Raw genomic sequence first — 19,229 nt, forward strand, 5'->3', positions numbered from 1 at the left:
AGTAATCCACTGTAGGCCCCAAGACAGGATAGAAAGGTAAACAGTGGGATACTGGAAGTGCTTTAAGAGAGAAATACAATGTCATGAGGGAAAGAGGATGAAAAGAGGATTACCTTATTGCTAGAGCTGGGAGAGCCACTAGGATTCAACCAAGGAAGTGACACTGAAACAGGTGCTCTGGGATAAGATAGGATTCTCATCTATATTAGTACCATAGAGATGTTATTAATTTCATGGGACTGCCATAATCTTTATTGCTGCTTCAATTTCATTTTGTGTTATAGATCTATTCAGGTGATTAATAGCCTCTTGGTTCAGTTTTGGATGGTTGTAAGTATCTAGAAATCTGCCCATTTCTTCAAGATTTTCAAATTTATTAGAATATAGTTTCTCAAAGCAGTCTCTGATGATTTCCTGGATTTCTGTGGTGTTTGTTGTTATCTCCCCTTTTGCATTATGGTGAGTTAGTTCTAGAATTTATTTATTGAGTTTTTGTTTGGATGACCTATCTATTCGTGATAGGGGGGTATTCAAGTCTCTCACTACCACTGTGTTGGAGTCTATATATATATTTAGGTCCTTCAAAGTATGTTTGATGAAATTGGGTATATTGACGTTGGGGGTATATAGGTTGATAATTGTTATTTCCTTTTGGTATAGTTCCCCTTTTATTAGTATGGAGTGTCCTTCTTTATCACATTTTGATCAATGTAGGTTTGAAGTCTACTTTGTCTGAGATAAGTATTGCTACTCTTGCCTGTTTTCAGGGTCACTGGCTTGGTAAAACTTCTTCCAGCCTTTCACTCTCATCCAGTGCTTATTTATGTCGATGAGATGGGTCTCCTGTAAACAACAGATTGCTGGATCTTCCTTTTTAATCCAGTTTGCCAAGTGGTGTCTTTTGTTAGGGGAATTAAGTCTGTTAACATTCATTGTTAGTATTGATAGGTATGTGGTGATTCCTGGCATTTAGTTGTCTTTGTTGTTTAAGAGTTTGATTGTGTGCAGCTGAATCAATGTTACCCTCTACTTTCTTGCCTTTTCTTCTCCTGTGGTTTGGTACTGCCTGTCCTTTCATGGTTGTACTTGCTTTCACTTTTTGTGTGCAGAATTCCTTGAAAAATCTTTTGTAGTGGTGGCTTGGTGGTCATATTTTATTTTAGTTTCTGCTTATCATGGAAGACTTTTATTTTTCCATTTATTTTGAATGATAGTTTTGCTGGGTAGAGTATCCTAGGGTTGAAGTTATTTTCATTCAGTGCCCGGAATACCTCACTCCATGCTCTTCTTTCTTTTAAGGTTTCTGTTGACAAATCTGCTGTGATTTTGATAGGTTTACCTTTGTATATTATGTTTTTTCTGTCTTACAACCTTCAATATTCTTTCTCTATTGTCTGTGCTTGTTGTTTTAATGATAATATGTCATGTGGTAGTTCTATTTTGGTTGTCTGGTGTCCTGGAGGCTTCCTGTACCTGAATGGGCATATTTTTATTAGATTTTGGAAATTTTCTGTTATTATTTTGTTGAATATATTACTAATTCCTTTTGCTTGCACCTCTTCTCCTTCTTCAATGCTCATGATTCTCAGGTTTGGTTTTTTGATGGAGTCAGTGAGTTCTTGCATATTCCTTTCACAGAACTTGAGTTGTCTGACTAATAGTTCATCAGTCTTTCTTTTAATTACCATTTCATCTCAAGTTCTGAGATTCTGTCTTCTGCATGTTTTAGTCTGCTGGAGTGGCCTTCCATTTTGTTTTGTATTTCTGATTCTTTCTTCTTTCTGAGGTTTTCCATATCATGAGTCACTTCCTCTTTAATATTGTCAATTTTTGACCTTAATTCATTTATCTCTGTATTTATGGTGTTCTCTGTTTCACTTTGCTATTTATTTAGGGCTCCTATGAGTTCATTTATTTGTTTTTGTGTTCTCTCATATTCTTTGTTTTTGTTTTCTTGGAATTTCTTGAGTGCTTCCTGTATGATTTGGTTGATCATGTCTAGTAACATCTCTTTGAAATTCTCATTGATTACTTGCAGAATTTCTTCTTTCAGAGGGTTCTTGTGGGCTTCATTGGGTTCCTTTGTATAGTTTATCTTTGTTTTGTTAGAGTCTGGATCTGGGTATCTGTTTTCTTCATTTCCTTCTGAATCCTGTACAGCTTATTTTGGAGGGAGAATGGTTTCCATCCCTTTTTTGTCTTCCCATCATTCCGCTTGGTGCTGTCTCTATCCCTGGTCTGTGTGTAATTTAGTATTAGCTAAATTACAATAGTGAAATTCACAAAACCAAGAAAGAAGGGGAAAAAAGAAAAAGAAAGAAAAAAAATGGAGAACCAAAGAAATCAACAGGGAGAGATGGTGTACAATCAAACAGTGAACAAGACAAACAAAACACTTAAAGAAAAGAAAAAAAAAGAAAAAGGAAAATATTAAAAAAAAAAATTCCTGGTTTAGGAACAGTAGAATTTCAGTCTTAGTAGTTCTGGTGTTACCCCTTTAGCATCCAGTGCTGTTTGTCTGCATCTCCTAGGCAGGTTTGGAGCCCTCCTATGACAGGCAGCAGCCTGTGTGCCAGTGGGCTGGCAGGCAGGCAGCATCCTGGAGGCCCAGTGGGCTGGTGGGAGGAGATCCAGTGGGCCTGCGGGGCCAAGGTCTGGCAGGCTGGTGGATGGGCAGTGGCTCTTTTTTTCTTTCAGTGTATCATGAGGAGAAGCCTTCCATGGTCTAGGGGTTCAGGGTGTGGAGGTTTCTGTTCTCCCTGGTGCTTTACTTCAGCTAAGCATGTCTCCAGCATCTCAGCAAGGTCCCTGATTCCCAGAGATCATTCAGTCTGCATCTGTGTCCCAGTCACTATTTTGGATCCTCTTTCTGTAGTGACCCCTTGATCATGCCTCTACCTGGAGCAAACTAGAGCCCAGCCGGTAGGTGGTGTTCTCCTTTAATCAGTATCCTTAAAGTGTTTGCACTTCCTTTCCACAACACTATTTGCTGAGCTCTTTCTCTGAGTGCTGGATATATATATATATATATATATATATATAGTTAGGCATATGCATCTGTGAGCAAAACTAACAAAAATCTCCACTCTCAAGGACCATTCATTCTATTTGGGGAAAGAAAGAAAATATATACAAAGCCCAATAAGGTAGCAAGGTATATAGCATGTTGAAAATTAATAAATGACATGAAAAATGATCAAAGAAATCAGAGCAGGAAAAGGAGAATCTTGAATGCCAGTTATGAAAGCCAGAAAGGAGCAGGGAACATGTATGACCACCATCCTTCTGTCTTAAAATTCAGTAATATTCCATCAATCCTTCCTTTGCTTCAGTCCCTTTGGCTTCCTCATCTGTCTTTCTGTTTTGTTGACAGCCCATGAAAACTTTCTTCTTTTAAAGATCTGACATGGTTAGATTAGTTTCACTCAGAAAATCTTCCTTTTGCAATAAAGAAAACATAATCACAAGAGTAACATTGTGGGCGACAGAGCCTGAAAGAGTGAAGATTTGGAAGCTATTTTAAAATTCTCTTTGCCATTACATCCAAGTGTAGAAGTTGCACAAGCAGGTGGATACAAGCCTGGTGTCAGCTAGATTTGCGATTCATTGTGTAGTCTTGATATGTCTTCACCACCTACACCTGAAGGAGCTGGGTGTTGATAAAAGACACTAAGCCAAAGGCACAGATGGAGCTATCAACACAAGGTCAGACTTTTCTCTTCTGCAAATTTTACCTAAAAGAAACATTTTAGTGACTCACTTCATCAAATGGATCCGATTGGTATGTAGTATTTGCAGGGATAAGGACTTTTCTTCTGTGAATATTTAGGTAGTATTATTTATAAGAAATACATTCCACCTTCAAAGGCAGACTGTGACTGTCCTTAAATCATTCATTTTTCAATCCTAAGTGGTGCCCACTATTCTCATGAACTTTAAATAATCCTGTGTCAAAGAAAAATTACCTTCAGTATTTTTTTATTCCAAGAAATGGTTATCACACGTACTGCTAATATTCAGCCTCCACAGAAGCAGAAATGAGGCTGCTCCTTGTTAGATATATTGAGAATGTCTTCTGAATGGAATAGTAAGTAGTTAGGAAGGAAGCACCAGGACTTATATCACTCATCATCTAGTGAATTAATTAACCTGAGACTTGACTAATAGGACGCTATTTGATTAATTAACAAATTCTCCTACTTAAGAATTAGTGCTTATATATGCACATATGCATATATATGATAATATATCAATGTGTGTGTATAAATTGCACTATTAGACATAATTATTTAAAATATCAGTTTGAGATTGTTTTAAAATAAATTGTTCAATATAAAAGCAAAGAAATTGCCTCCTCTTGGAAGTTTCAAAGGCTAAGCAATAGTCTCTATGATCATGTAAAATTGACATTCAACAGGAAAGATAATGAAACCGGACAACTCTTTTCTCGTCAAAATCATTAGACTTAATGGACTTTGAACCACAGAGGTAACTGTAAGGTACACGTCTGTCATATGACATTGTCTCCATCTACCACTATGAGGACAAGATGGGAGGGAAGGGTACTGAAAACAAGGAGGGGATGGGTTTTGTGAACAGCTGCCAGATCTTTGCTGTGTTTAGTTCAGGTTGAATTATGAAGAAAGAAGAAACAGAGGAAGTCTTGTGCTTTGGGATGAATAAATATTGTTGAATCAGACATTAAAATTGACTTAAAAGAAAAAACAAAAACTTTAATAGCATCCAGAAATCCAGAGGAAGGAAGTTACTTAGATGATAATGAATCTGAAACTCAAAGGAAAGCAGATTGTTGAGCTTGAAGGTGATTTTAGGGGTGAGACTAAAGGAGAAAAGCAGCTCTTTTATAGTATTCAAGGAATTGTTTTGAAGAAAGAAAATATTTGCTCAGTATTACCTTAAAGAGTGGGACTAAAATAAATTATTTGAAATAACATCTAAAGAATTTCAGATCAATGCAGTATGGTCTTTACAGAAATGAAAAACAGAGTTTTAGAACTTAAAGTATTTCTACAAAATCTAGGACACCAATGTTGAGGAATGTTTGCCTTTTGTGCTTTGTAAATTGAGTGATCTTTTAACCCAATTTGAATACTGAGACTCTATGAGCCTATGACACACTAAGACAATTTTATTACGTACTCATCTCATTACAACTGATTCTCCAAATCCTAAAGTGTTAAGAGTTGCTGTGATAGCAGATGAAAGTTTCTAAAGTTGTTTTTGAAGACCTATCAACTATCTCTCTATCATGATATCCTACAGCAGAGACTGCTAATTTTCCTGAGAAGCCTATTCTCCTATCATCTCAAATAAATGGAACCTTGGAATTTAAGCTGAGGACATGGCTACCCAGAATAAAGACTTCACTTTGCAGCTCTTATTGTAGCTTGTTTGGGGAAATGTAACAAAAATATGCCAATAGTTTGTAAGCAAAAGTGATGTATGGCAATTTCCCTGAACCTTTCTAAGAGGAAGCTGCTTGACCTCTGTCTTTAGTTTTTATTTTCTTTGCTTTACCCTCTTTCCTGCTGACATAATAGCTGTGTATAGGGAAGGTCTCTCAGTTGCTGAGTTGTTTTGGAAATGGAGATGATTTTTGGCAAAGAAACAAAATGGAAATAGCCCAGGTCTCTTAATTTGTGAACCAAAACTTCATTGTCTCTATCTAGACTCAGTCAAGAGAAAAAAATGGATTATATTTTATACTACTGTTATTTTTTGTCTATGATAATTACAACTTAATTTTAACTTAATTTTGTATATATATAGAGAGAGAAAAATATACTGCTTTTATATGTATTTTTCTCTATATCAGAGATTTTTATGTATCTGATAAGTATATATATATCTGACATATCTATAAAGATATATATGTATATGTATATATATACATATACTATACAAATGGTATATGAGTATATATATATATAGATACACACACACACACACACACCATAATACCTGGTATGTATGGTATGGTATATGGTAGACCTACAGCTATTCATACAGAAATTCCTTATTGATAATAAGAATTAATCATAGAAAGTAGTTAAAGACATTGCAGGATTGTTCAGTTTTACATTTCTTATATTCTTTTTTTAAATGATCTGAAAACTATCATTTGCTTTTTTTAAAGCAGTTGTCTGTGTAGCAATTGTACTTCAACACTTAAAATAGACATTTTTTTTAAAGATTTACCATTTAACTGGAAATGGAGCCAACATTATGGTACTCCAGGGCTTTTATGAACACTCAAGGGAGAACCACTAGCAGATTCAACTCCACATATTAACACATACCCCATGAGCGTCCTCCTGGGATTCTGAGACACTTTGATTTAGTGTCATTGCTCTTTGGCTAGAAAGACTGCCTAGGTTTTATATCCTTGTGGGAAAGAATACACCAAATTTGCATATATTTATTATAAACATTTAAAAGAATTAATGTTTATTTAACAAACACCCTATTGATATCTCCAATAGATACGAATCATTTATGTAATTAATGTAGCATAACCAATAGACCATGTCAAGCTTTCTAGACTGTCCTTTAAATGAACTTTACATAAGCCTAAGAAAATATCTGACTTGGACCAAAAGCATATTTTTATAGGTTCAGGCATGTTTAACTAGATTCCAAGGTTTAATTTCTAGAAAATCAGTAGGATATTTCTCCATGGCACATATTTTGCATTCTTTACAGAGAAATCATGTAATCATTTGTTACTTAGTTCAAATAAGTGTTAACATAAGCTTGAAATTAATTTAATTTTTCACACAGACTCCAAAAATATATTAAGTTTTATTCATTTAAAATCTTAAACTTGCATTAATTTTTTTTCTAGCAATATGAATATAAAAATAAGGGACTAGATTCTCTATAGCATCTAGCTCCTAGCTTAATCTTTTCCTTCTAGTGCATTTGATAGATACTGAGTAGAAGTGTATTTCAGGGTACAGAAGACACTTTTTGCAAAATACATGCACTCTGGCTTTAAGTACAAATTATTGAATAAAAACCACTGAGTGGAATCCTAAAATTTCCCAGGTGACCTCATGGACTCCCCAACATTTAGAATCACTTTTCAAAATAAGCGTATATGGTGCAAATATCAAGCTGCCTTTCTCTGTTGATTATTTTAAGATCATAATATGAAACAAAACCACAATCAACTAGAACCCTCAACTAAGATATATAAGCCTTTACTTGAATTTTTTAATACAAAGGAAATGGTAATAAAAATGTAATACACTCTTAGGAGCTCATTTGTTAGTTCAACTAGTGCAGCTGGCCCTGATCTCTACAGATTCAGCCCCACCTGCTTGTCTTCTATAACTTCTGGCTGATAGGATGCGAACTGATGTGCAGCTCAGCGATACTCAGGTGCTTCAGGGTCTTAAATCATCAGAGGGATTCAGAGATGTTCACTCTACAGAAATCACTGGCAAAAAAAAAAAAGGGAATGAAAATGTTTCTGAAAAGTTTTCTGTAACAGTGAAAACAAATGAGTTTTTTTCCTTGTGTTAAATAGATATTTCAATTAACAGGAATTAATTTCTCAACCATACTATAACAGAAATGTGTGTATTACACATCTGACTTGATTCATGTGTACCCATAACTATTTGACTTTGGAAATAAAATATGCATATATACTATATACACATATATATATAGTAAATATCACATGTTACTTAGCTTGTGCAGAAATCAATGGCTGCTTCTGCAATTTAGCCTATGGAATGATTTATTCTTGCAGTAGCCTGAGATAGAAAGGATATAATCAATGTCTTCTTGATTCTGTTTAAGGAAAATGTGGTAGAGGTGAAGAATTAAAGTTTGTTTTTAATATGCCATATTATTCAAATCTGGATTTTGGCTTACAGAGTGAATATTGAATATTGAAGAGTTTGGGGGTAATAAGACAATTAATGACAACTATGTATATATGTTTGTATGTATTAGTGAATTGATCCATGGTCTTTCAAGAGTTACCAACTTAGTGTGAGGGTTAATTTACCATTTTACCCTTGATTAAATTCCAGCTAAAGTTTTTTTCTGATGGCTTGTCAATGGAGTGTATTATAAAATACGTTAACAATAATGCAGCCAATGGTTAGTAGAAACATTATCGTTAAATTATTAAAAGCGAAAGTAATTGGAAAGTTACAAAGCTAAGTTTGCCTTTATGATTTTTCTGATATTTGAACAATGGAGGAACACTAAGTATTTTCTGGAGAAAGAAGGTTTTTACTGATATCTACATGCATCACTGGACCCCTTCCAGCACTCAAGCCGAGAAAATCCACCACTTCTTTGGATGTAAGGTGTTTAGGGAGTGGAATGATTCTCTGTGGGTGAATTACGATAGGAGAAATAAGAGGTTTCCTTTGAAGCAAAAGAATATAAATAGGATATTTTGCATTGCTGCTGCTGGAAAGCACACTGGTAATAAGTGGTCTGTAGTCATACGGTGAGCTTTTGTCACAAAGAGTATTTGCTCTGATAGTACCTGAATTGATGGATAGAAGAATCATCATTTTGTGATGAGACAAGCTGAGGATATCTCAGATTTTCTCAGCCTCAGCACTATGAGTATTTTTTTCCAGATTATTCTTTGTTGTGAGGACTGTCTTGTGTTTTGTAGGACATTTAGCAGTATACCTGACCTATACCCACTACACACATCAAAAGAATCCATCCACCCAGCCATCCAATCCCCACTGTGATAAGCAGTCTCCAGACATTGCCAAATGTCTTTTGATGGGTAAAATTGCCCCTAGTTCTGAATCTCCAGTTACCAAATGACCAACTGCATAGAACTTTCAGAAAAATGGATTGATTCAGTCTTCAGCCACATCTAATGAAGTGAATATAATCAATGAGTGCAACAAAATGATACAAAATTCAACTAATTCTTTTCAAAAGCTTAGTATTTTTGGGGGGGGAGGTTTGAGGTTTTGTCATATACATTTGAAATTATTAAAAACACAGTACTATAGCTCACATTATGGCATTATTACATTGTATGAGAGACTAGTGAGCATATACTCTTAATAAAAAAATTAATGAAAGCCAAGATTGTATTTACTGTGTATAAACATTAAGATGTTAAGGACTATAATAAGAATAACTTGTAATAGTAGAATAGAAATAAATATAACTGTTAGGGCTGGTGATGTGGCTCAAGTGCTAAAAGTGCCTGTCTAGCAACCATGAGGACCTGAGCTCAAACCCCAGTTCTTCCAAAAAAAATTAAATAAAGCAATTATTTTCATCTTTAAATGAGGATAAAGAAATACTAAAAAATGAATACAATTGTTAAAATTATTAATCTTATTTAATAGTGCCAAAGATGGAGAAGTTATTAGCAGGACTGCAAAATCAAACTTAAAAGGCCATTTTTGTTGTAGTACTGGGGATTAAGCTCAGCCACACATCCTTCCCAGCCAAGTGCTTGAGCATTTGAACCATGACTCTGCCCATAAAACATATGTAAAGAAGAGATTTAAATACAGAAGCAATGTCCCATTCATTCTTACATTTTTTTTTCTTTTTTCAGTGCTGGGGATGATCAAACCCAGGATCTTGCACATGCTAGACAAGCTCTCCACCACTAACCTACATCCCCAGAGTACAAACATCCTGATAACAGAGACTTTGTCTCATTAATCTTAGAATACCTAGCATTTTGCCTGACCTATGTATGAAGTTATTAAATGTTTATTAATGAATGGTCACACTAAATCTTAAATTTATTTCATATTAGTTCTTCCTACTTATTCTAACCATTTCAGTTTCAGTTTTCAAATATCCCTTGCCTGGAATATTGCTATGATTTCAAAATTCTCTTTCCTGGTTCCAACTTCATTCTCTATAAAAATACAGCTGAAACAACAATACTTTTGAAAACTCATTTTGGATCATGAAATTTTCCTGACTGACCACCATATAATCATTGGGGGTAGTCTAAGACTTGTGGTAGTTAATGTATTATAAATTTTCAATCTAGCCCTTGCTGATTCACCCATAGGCTCAATATTCCAGGTACTGTGCCTTTCCAGCAGTTCCTGGAAGGATCTAGGCTTTTTTGCATCATTGTGACGATGAGTATGCTGTTCCCTCAGCGTGAATTTATACTGTGCCTTTTGCCTAACCTGATCTAGTAATAAAATAAATATTCATCCTCTGATACTTAGTCAAAAGGCCACATTCCCTGTTATGAATATCCTAACTGAACCAACACTTTCTCCTTTCACTACACTTTATTTTAATATGTATCTCTTTTATAGATCCCTGCAGTCTTCATTTTTTTTAATTTTTAGTATCCTATATTGTTGTGAGGGGGATTCATTGTGACATACATGCTTATAGTGTATCTTAATTAGATTCATCCTCTCAGTCATTCTCACTCACTCTCCTTCTTAGAACAATTTCAAGTTTCATTGTTTAATTTTTGTACATGTATACAAAGTACATAGAACATATCTGCCCTCCCTCACCCTCTCCATTTACCCTTCCACCTCCATGTTGTACCCTCCTCTTGAAAGGAGCTGTTTTACCTTCCTGTCCTTCATTTTTTAAGTGCATATTGATTGTTCAATGGGGGTTTGCCTTGGTGTAACACACATGACAATTTCATGCTTTAATCAGATTAACCATGTCTATCACTTACTCTTAATCACTCTGATCCCCTATTATTCAACAGCTTACTGTACATTTTGTTATACTATCTTCATACGCAGATGCAATGTATATTATCTTTTAGGTTCAATTTCCACATATTAGAAAAACATCTGCAATCTACTTAATTCTATATGACCCGCATTAAAACATTTATTATGTTATATCGTAACTTTTTATAAATTCAGTCATACTGGGGCCTTGTTTTTCCTCTCTTATCCTTTAAAAACAAACAGATGGTGAAAAAGTTTCTTCTGATAGCCTCTCTCACTGGTACCATCTCTAGTCCTTTTGCAGAACTCCCTGCTGCTGCCAACAACCAATGGGAGGTTCCAAGTCACAGTTACCCCAACACCTCCCCAACTCTATTACTGTCCAGCCTTCCTTAACACCTTATCTTGTCTTCCCAGAACAAAACTCAGACTCTAGAAAACAGAAGTAGAGTAATAAAATTTCAATCCATACAAGGGGCTACCATTTATTCACTCTGTGACATTGGATAAGTAACCATCAGTAAAGTATGAATACTAACAGACTCATCTCACAAAGTTGTTGTGAAGATGAAATATCTAAAATATGTGAAGCACATAAAACCTACAACATATTGAGTATGTTTTCATTATTATATTTGTCACTCTTTTCTATAAAGATGTTTCTGACATGTGAGTAGGTCAGAAAGATTGAGCACAGAGAGAAAAGTTTAGTAGCAGCCATAGAAAGGTTTAGAACTAAGTTCAAAATCAGTTCTGTGACCTTGGATAAGTGACTTATGTTCTCTATTTATTAGTTTAAAGATATTTGATGGTGATAATAATTATTCCTATTTCCCTGGGTTGTTGTAAGGAATTAAAGGAGTTATCACATACAAAATGCTCAGAATTTGTAATAAGCTAGCCTATTTATTATTAATATTAATGCAGGTAGGAAGGCATTTCTATACTCATGCCATTGCAGAGATATCTCATGGAATTATGTCTCTACTCAATTTTTTACTTTTCCTTCAAACTTCACTGTCATCCATTCTATTTGCTACTCCTATCCATTTGCATAAGGGGAAGTTTCCTGTCTTCTTTACTTTGTTTGTGAAGCTTGTACAGAATGGCAGCCTAAAATCAAATGAGCTGCAGTAGTTTGGTTTTTCCAATTTGATTCAACATTTTCACCAGAGATATCTATGGGCTGGTGCTTACCATGGGTCACTGAAAAAAAAAGCAGTCTTTAAAAATCTAAACATGAAATTTCTCCAGAGACAACTTGACCAATTATATGTCACATGCAGGGAAGAATGTTTTTCCTATTAAGCCTGCTCTGTCTAGAGTCTTCCTTGGAAGAGGTGGTGAGGGAGTTTGACAATTAATTCTACCAGTTTCTCTTTTTATGCATCTAAAGAGAGAGGAAGGTATCAGGTAAACAAGGGGAGGAATTATTGGTAAAGAGAAAATCAAATTCTGCATTAAATGTAAATGTACCACTTTTATTAGCATGTACAAATTGTATAAAGTGTTTCTATTGTGATTTCACATACATGAAAATAATGTACTTTCATTACATTGACTCTATAACTTTCATATCTCTAAAACTTACCATTTTAAAATATGCACAGACACAAATTTTAAATTCACTATAAGGAAAGTGGGAAGGAGGCTGAATGTAGTGAAATATCATGTATTCATGTATGAAAATGGAAAAATAAGACATTTTTAAGCTATTCCAGGAATGGGGGGGGATAAAGGAGAATAATGGAGGGGGTGAATTCAAACAGGATATATTGTAAGACTTTTGTAAATGTTACAATGAACCCCCAGTACAACAATAATATAAGTAAAAAATTTACTCTTTGTAAAATGGGCATGATACAAACTTTTCTCAGATATGTCAGAAGTTTTTTAAATTAAAAGTTATAAAAAGATTATTATTTCTAAACTAAACACAGCCTGAAAATATTTTGTGTCTCATTAATATCTTTAACAAACACTTATAGAAAATCACAATTTAATGACTGTATTTTCAAATTTAATATATAGATTATTTCAACAAGTTAACATAGTTTTTTAAAAGTACCTTTCTAAGAATATGATTTGAAAAGGGCAACTTATCCCATTTTGAAACTGGCAATATCATAAAATTGTTGGTTATCATGGTATTGGAATTGATTGCTTCAAAGTACATAAATGCATAATTCATGCATTGTGGCTCACTGATTAAGGAAATAAGTGACCATATGGAAAGTACTAAAATGCAGACAGATTTTAAATATTTACCAGAATATTTTGATCATGCTAATTCAAATTATTTATATTTGATAGGGTTTTGCTCACCTCCCTTCATCCAGAGGCAGAATTGTGTACTTGATTGTTAATTAGGAACACATCTTGTGACCACTGATGTTTTCATAAATATAATTGAAAAAGACTTGAGACATTTAACTTTTGTATTTCTATGGCGATGTGCACAAATCAAAAAATGTGCATCCCTGAATATGTGATTAGTACACCCTTGATTGAGTCTATTTAGTATTTTCAAAAGTTTGTTTTTCATATTCCTGATGGATCCATTGGGAGGACATAAGAATGCCAAAAAGAAAAAAAAAAAAAACTGAGTTTAATCCAGAAGAAAGCTGTAACTATTGGAAACTTCTTTTACTGTTATGGGGGAAAAATTATCTACTTATTATTGTTCATCTAATAAATATTTCAGACCCATTTATGAATAATTAGTGCAGTTGCAATCTCATTTTAATGTTGCAAGGTGAAGTAAAGGAAAAATAAAATACATTTGAAGTTCTGAGTCTGCCTGTACTACATTGCTGGAATCCCCGTCTATCCACACAATAGATTAACTGTGCATACTATATTTTGCTCAGCCCTTCATATTCTGAAGCTGGACTGAAGCAGTCGTTATCTGTGGCGGTGCCTGGGTGATTTTCAAGCCCAGTACTACCCACCCAAGTGGCTCTGCTACCGGCTTTCATTGAAGCCTTATTACTCTTAAAAGAGCAATTTGGTTGGTTGCACGGCTATTAGGATCACACAGGCAGCCTGAAAGCTGTCAGTACATCTGCTTCTCATCTTTTTCACACAGTCCTGACATCTTTTCTCTTTTCTGCTGGACACAGACATTACTGTTTTTATCATTTTCAATCAAGCTCACCAAGAACGCTGAGGAATATATTCCCACTGAATAGCAAAGTGGAGAACAGAAAATATTTTATAGCTCCTGCGTAGTGAGGAGCAGGAGCCGGATCCGTGAGAAATGTAGCTTGGCTCAGGGCTACGTCAGGGAGCTGCTCCTTCAGCTGGGAAAGATGGCAAAGCAACACCTACCTCAGGTTTTCCAATGATTAATGCTATTTGCATAACAGGGAGGGAAGAGGATGTGAGAAATTTTGTGAAATTCACTTGTGGAGATGTTATCATCAGAGAAAGTGGGGAAAATTACTAGGCTTGAACTTCTCTTCGTCTTGATGCTCTTCCTCTCTGGACCAACTCTGAGCAAGCTGACCCGTACCCCCTGGAAAGGAAAACCTTGGAAGGGAGGTAAGTGATGAAAGTTTTATGTTAAAGATCTAAATGCATCTAAAGAGAGTTAGCAAGGCTAGTTGATGGTAACTTGAGGACAGCTAAGGGTAGGAGAGCTGCAACCCTTGAAAATCAGATTTCTATTTCAAGCAAAGGGATCTGTGTGGTAGATGGCTAGGAAGAAGACTTTTTTGCTATTACTGATATAAATATGTGTTTGCAATTTGGGAGTTGCTGAGCTTTCAAAGCATTACAGTGATTGTTTCCAGCAGGGAGATGCTCAAGCCAGATGCATGCTGCTCTAGTGTAAGGCTATGTCTGCTATCCTTAGGAAGCTGCGTTTTTAAAAAAGAAGTGGGTTTTGAAGATGCTAGATCTCTGAATCATGTAGGAGATGCAGTGTTACCAATACTATTTTTTTGGCTGACTCTAGGAGTGTTGATGTGTTACTAAAGATAAATTGTGTTAACTTTATTAAAAAAAAATCTGTTGAATGAAAATACTCCTTTCAGTACTTTGGAGCATTTTAGTCCATCTTCTTCTGGTTTCGATAAAGTATTATGAAGATGGGGAAGAATTTTTAAGACTTTGAACCCACCTTTTTGTAAACTTCAGTTGGTTCTGTTTCTCCTGAATGCCATTTGTTTATACTAAACACAAGTTATATCAAGGTATGTGTTCTGTGAATGCAGTGAGCCAAAATGATGCTGCAGTAATGAGACACCTTCCTATGAGATTCTTTCTGGATAGTGTGTACATTTAAAGAAAAATCTTGATGAAAGATATCTGAGGATTTTGCTTTGCAGAAGCATCTTTTTTTTTTTTTGCCTACTCTTTTTATTATAGCTCTAGAAATATTTTCTGGTCTCCCCCACCTTTGCTTTACTGTCAGTTATGATCTGAGGTTAAAGTGAAGAATGAACATTAACAAGAAGTTTTAAAAATTGATCACAGCATCTCAGCAGGATTTTCTAAATACTCAAGCCCCTTCAAGTTGATCTTTCTTTCTCCTTTTGTTGCACTGAAGACATTACAAATCTTCTACCTAATATACCTTCTAGGATAAAGTTCCAGCAGCACTTAGCTTAGATAGTCAGTACATATCCACACAGAGGAATAGTAGGGCAAATGATCTTGGCCCTTGTAAATTATATCACCACATACTGTATTGCCTGGTGTTATTGGTGGACTTTTTTTCTTGCTCACTGCAAGCTGTTATTTATGTAGGCCTGCATGGCAGCTTTTTGGTGGCTTGGGATTTAGAGATGTATGGTGTTATTGACTCCAGGGAATGTCAGGAGTGTTAAGTTGTATGTCTTATATACATTTTTCAAAGACAGTGGGTACTTATAGCATGTCAAAGTTTAATTCCCTATTAAACTTCAGCAGAAAGCCAGTGAGAATATTAAATAGCTCCAAGTTTTTTGAGAAGTTGTAAACTAGTCAAAATGCTTGTATGTGTTCCTAGGCATTTATTCATTCCACACAGCTTCAGATACAGATGCATGGAATTTCATTTGTAAATCAGATCTGAAATGTTTCGTCTTTGAACATATCACTACTTTTCCAATGGACTCTAACTAGCTCAGCTAGAAATTTGCTAGCTCTGCTGTATGATGATATGACTTAGTCAAGTTCAGCAATAGGCAATCATAGCAACATATTTCAATTATTGTTAAAAGAGTCTCATGTATTTTAGAAAGGTCAGGCAAGTTACTAGAAAACTTTAAATGTGGTGACTGTACTTTAAAATTATTTCCTTTTTAGTAACTATGTTTATCGCTATATATGCATTGCATAAATATGTTCCACAGATTCTGAGTTCTGCAATGTTTCCTTGCCTTGATATGCATATGTACATGTTGTAAATATTTATTTATTCATGAGTTTGTCTATTGATGGTGGTGTGTTATCTTTCAGTGGGTTGCAAAATTCTGTTACTCTTCTCTTGGCATGTTATGCAGTCTTTTAAAGCATAGTTTGACAATTTTTCTATTCAGAAAGTGAGGGTCTTTTACTATTATGTAAGGTATCTAGCAGAGATGTGGTATACTTGGGGTGGTGTAGGAGAAGAATGAATCTTCTTAAACTCTCTTTTCCAAAGGAAAAGAGGATCAAGGCTTAAAAAACAAAATTTTAAATTGGGTTACTTTACTATTTTTTGGTTTGCACTGTATCAGCACTAATTTTGAGGTTATCTGCCTACAGAATGATCTTAAAAACTGATGTGCTATCTCTAAACATCCTGGGGAAAATGACAATAGCAAAACTACAGTTTTCTTCGGAAGTGATTTTTCCACTTTTACACTCACATTGCTTGTATGCATTTGTCTTAATCTGATTGAGCAGCTGTCAGCCTCCATATGGCAACCTGCCCACACTGACAGTTTCCATTTTTGTTGTATTAACAGGAACCATCATCCTGAGAGGAGAGGTTATTGGGGCAGGGCCAAGGAGTGGTAGCATCATACACCAGTGTGTGGCTGTGACCTGTGAGAATTGGTACACATAGCACGTGGCCAGGCTGACTTGTTAAACCTCTGGAAAAAATGCTGATGTCTGTTGGCTACCAAGACATTTTTAAGCTTGTCAATGAGCATGACTCTCAATATAGGTTAGTAGGCCAGCAAGTTTTCCCCAAGGCACATGCTTTTCTATTTAATCACATTATATGAATTCCTTAAGGGAAGGCAGGTGTCTCATCTGATTAGTTCAGAGTATGATATAAGTGATCATAAGAGTTTGCATTGATGATAAACTAACCAGAAATCTTAACTACATTGCTGGCATCATATTCATTAAAATAAAAGAACCTAATTATTTTGCATTCAGTTTTCCCTACTGGGAAGAAAGACTCAAGGTTATCAACAGCTCCATCCAATAGAGCATAATTCTACAGACAAGTTGAGATTGCAACTAGTTAATATATACAAAAAATTGAATATTAGCCAGGTGTCGATGGCTCACACCTGTAATCCTAGATACTCAGGAGGCAGAGATCAGGATGATCATGGTTTGAAGCCAGCCCAGGCAAATAATTCATGAGACCTTATCTTGATAAAACCCATCACAAAAAAGGACTGGTGGAGTGGCTTGCAGTGTAGGCCCAGAGTTCAAACCCAAGTGCCACAACAAAAAAATCAATATATACATAATATAGAAGTATAGAATTCATAACATATCTACATATATATGCATCTATATATATAGTAAAATCTATTCTTCTGTTACTAACAATCAGCATTTAAGCTGTGTTTTAATATTTGTAGGTACTGTTAAAGGTTCAAATTAGATGTAAATTACCATTAATAGAAAAATAAGTATATAAGTGTGTAAGCTTAACACCAAACATGATATTCAAAATTTTGATCACCTGGTCCAAAGTGGACACTGATCAACCAGAGCAACTGCTGATAAAACTAAGGAGAGGGTAACCCTGACTCTCCTTAGGCTCCAAACATAGCACACTTGATCTTTATTCTATTTAAAACTCCTGGAAGTGTCTGTTGAGTTCCTACAGACATTTTAGGTATGAAGCAAGGGTTAAACTATGGAAACAGGTAGGAAGTTATCAAAACTTGATGATTCAGGACATTTTCTCACACCTACCTCTACTTGTTTCCTTTCATTAATTACAGCAACTCATTGTTCATGTCTGTGTTTGTTAAACAAAGAAGACCTTTCTAATACTTAAATTTTCCTTTGTGAATGATTAGAATCTATTATGAGCAAGTGCAATGGCACTGAGTTGTTTCAGTTCATCATGCACTGAAGCATGAATACAGGATATTTGGTGAGTGTCATTATCTACATAGTCCCATCCAACAAATTGAAAATTAATCAGGCATTTACTGGTATATAAAAATTTTAAAAATAATTCTTTGATGCCATCTACTATCTACAAAGTCATTATTATTTTATTGCTTCTGGTGTTTTACCTAGTTTTATAAACTAGTGAAAACTCTACATTGTTTTGGCAAATACCTCTTATAACCTAACATCTCATATAATTTTTCATGGGTAAGAAATCACTATTTATACTGACAATATTTAAACATTTTACTGATGGCTTACTCTTTTACAAACACTGAAATAACTTAAGACTTCATGGTTTCAAGAAGCATTATTGGATCATGTTGTCTTTGACATTTTTTCTGGATTACTACTTTGTAACAACAATAATGCTGGTCTCCCGATCAATTTTCCCTCAATTTCATTCTGAAAATAGTAGTCTATCTTTTAAAGGATTATGGCACTATTGATTGAAAACCATTTGTCAATTTTTAGAGTGATTAGTTGTTATGTGTGTCTACATGTTACTTGCTTACCACTTTGTAAGTTATTGAAAGAGACTTTCGGTTAACAAATGTAAATGCCTAATAAATATTAGGTGAATGAACAAAGCACAGAATATGAAACAATGCTAATTAAATAGTCTGACTTTTAATATTAGTTTCTTGCTTTGAAACTATGTGCAGAATCTTACCTTTCAAATATTGGGAAATCATTTGTAATCATTTTTATCCCAAACCTTTTATAATTTCATTTTAGTTATAAGATTTGGGAACATATTCATAGGGATTATGAAATTTGGAAAATTCTGTTAGATTTACATAGGAAGTAGTGCAATTAGGAAAAAAGAAATGAACATTGTTGTTCAAAAGAAATTTATAATGTGAGATTATGAATCTGGAAACTGAGCTGTATGAATATTCATGAAAAATGTAGAGTTCTTTGTACTGTGTATAATCATTATTTCTGCTTTTCATTTGTTTAAATAATTTAATCTCCATCTGTGTGCAATAAATAGACTTAATACCTTATCTTTCCTATAACTGAGGAGTGAATTCCAAAGCCAGTTTTGAAATGTTCTAAAGATTCCTGTATGTTCTAAGGATTATTAGAGTATGTTTCAGATATATTAATCTAGGGATATGCTTGACAACTACACTAAATTTGTTGTAAAATTTGCTCATGATGTCCAGTGTTATTTGTAAAACAGCATTT

At 34.7% G+C, this 19,229-nt stretch overlaps 1 protein-coding gene across 23 annotated transcripts in view; it reads left to right on the plus strand.

Moving 5' to 3' along the window:
* Nucleotides 1-19,229, plus strand: part of Robo2 (roundabout guidance receptor 2) — a 1,713,446-nt gene that overhangs the window by 370,490 nt on the left and 1,323,727 nt on the right. For 20 of the 23 annotated variants that reach the window (XM_074072911.1, XM_074072898.1, XM_074072903.1 and 17 more), the window contains exon 1: nt 14,066-14,240. The exons of 2 other annotated variants lie outside the window; for them this stretch is intronic. Coding sequence is in view for 20 of the 21 variants with exons in the window: in XM_074072898.1 (XP_073928999.1) it covers nt 14,111-14,240 (130 nt within the window). In the remaining variant the exon portion in view is untranslated. Of the gene's footprint in view, nt 1-13,064; nt 14,241-19,229 lie in introns of those variants that run through there. One more of the 23 variants, XM_074072897.1, reaches the window with a different exon arrangement.

The sequence above is a fragment of the Castor canadensis genome, chromosome 5, assembly GCF_047511655.1.
Source record: "Castor canadensis chromosome 5, mCasCan1.hap1v2, whole genome shotgun sequence".
Classification (NCBI taxonomy): domain Eukaryota; kingdom Metazoa; phylum Chordata; class Mammalia; order Rodentia; family Castoridae; genus Castor; species Castor canadensis.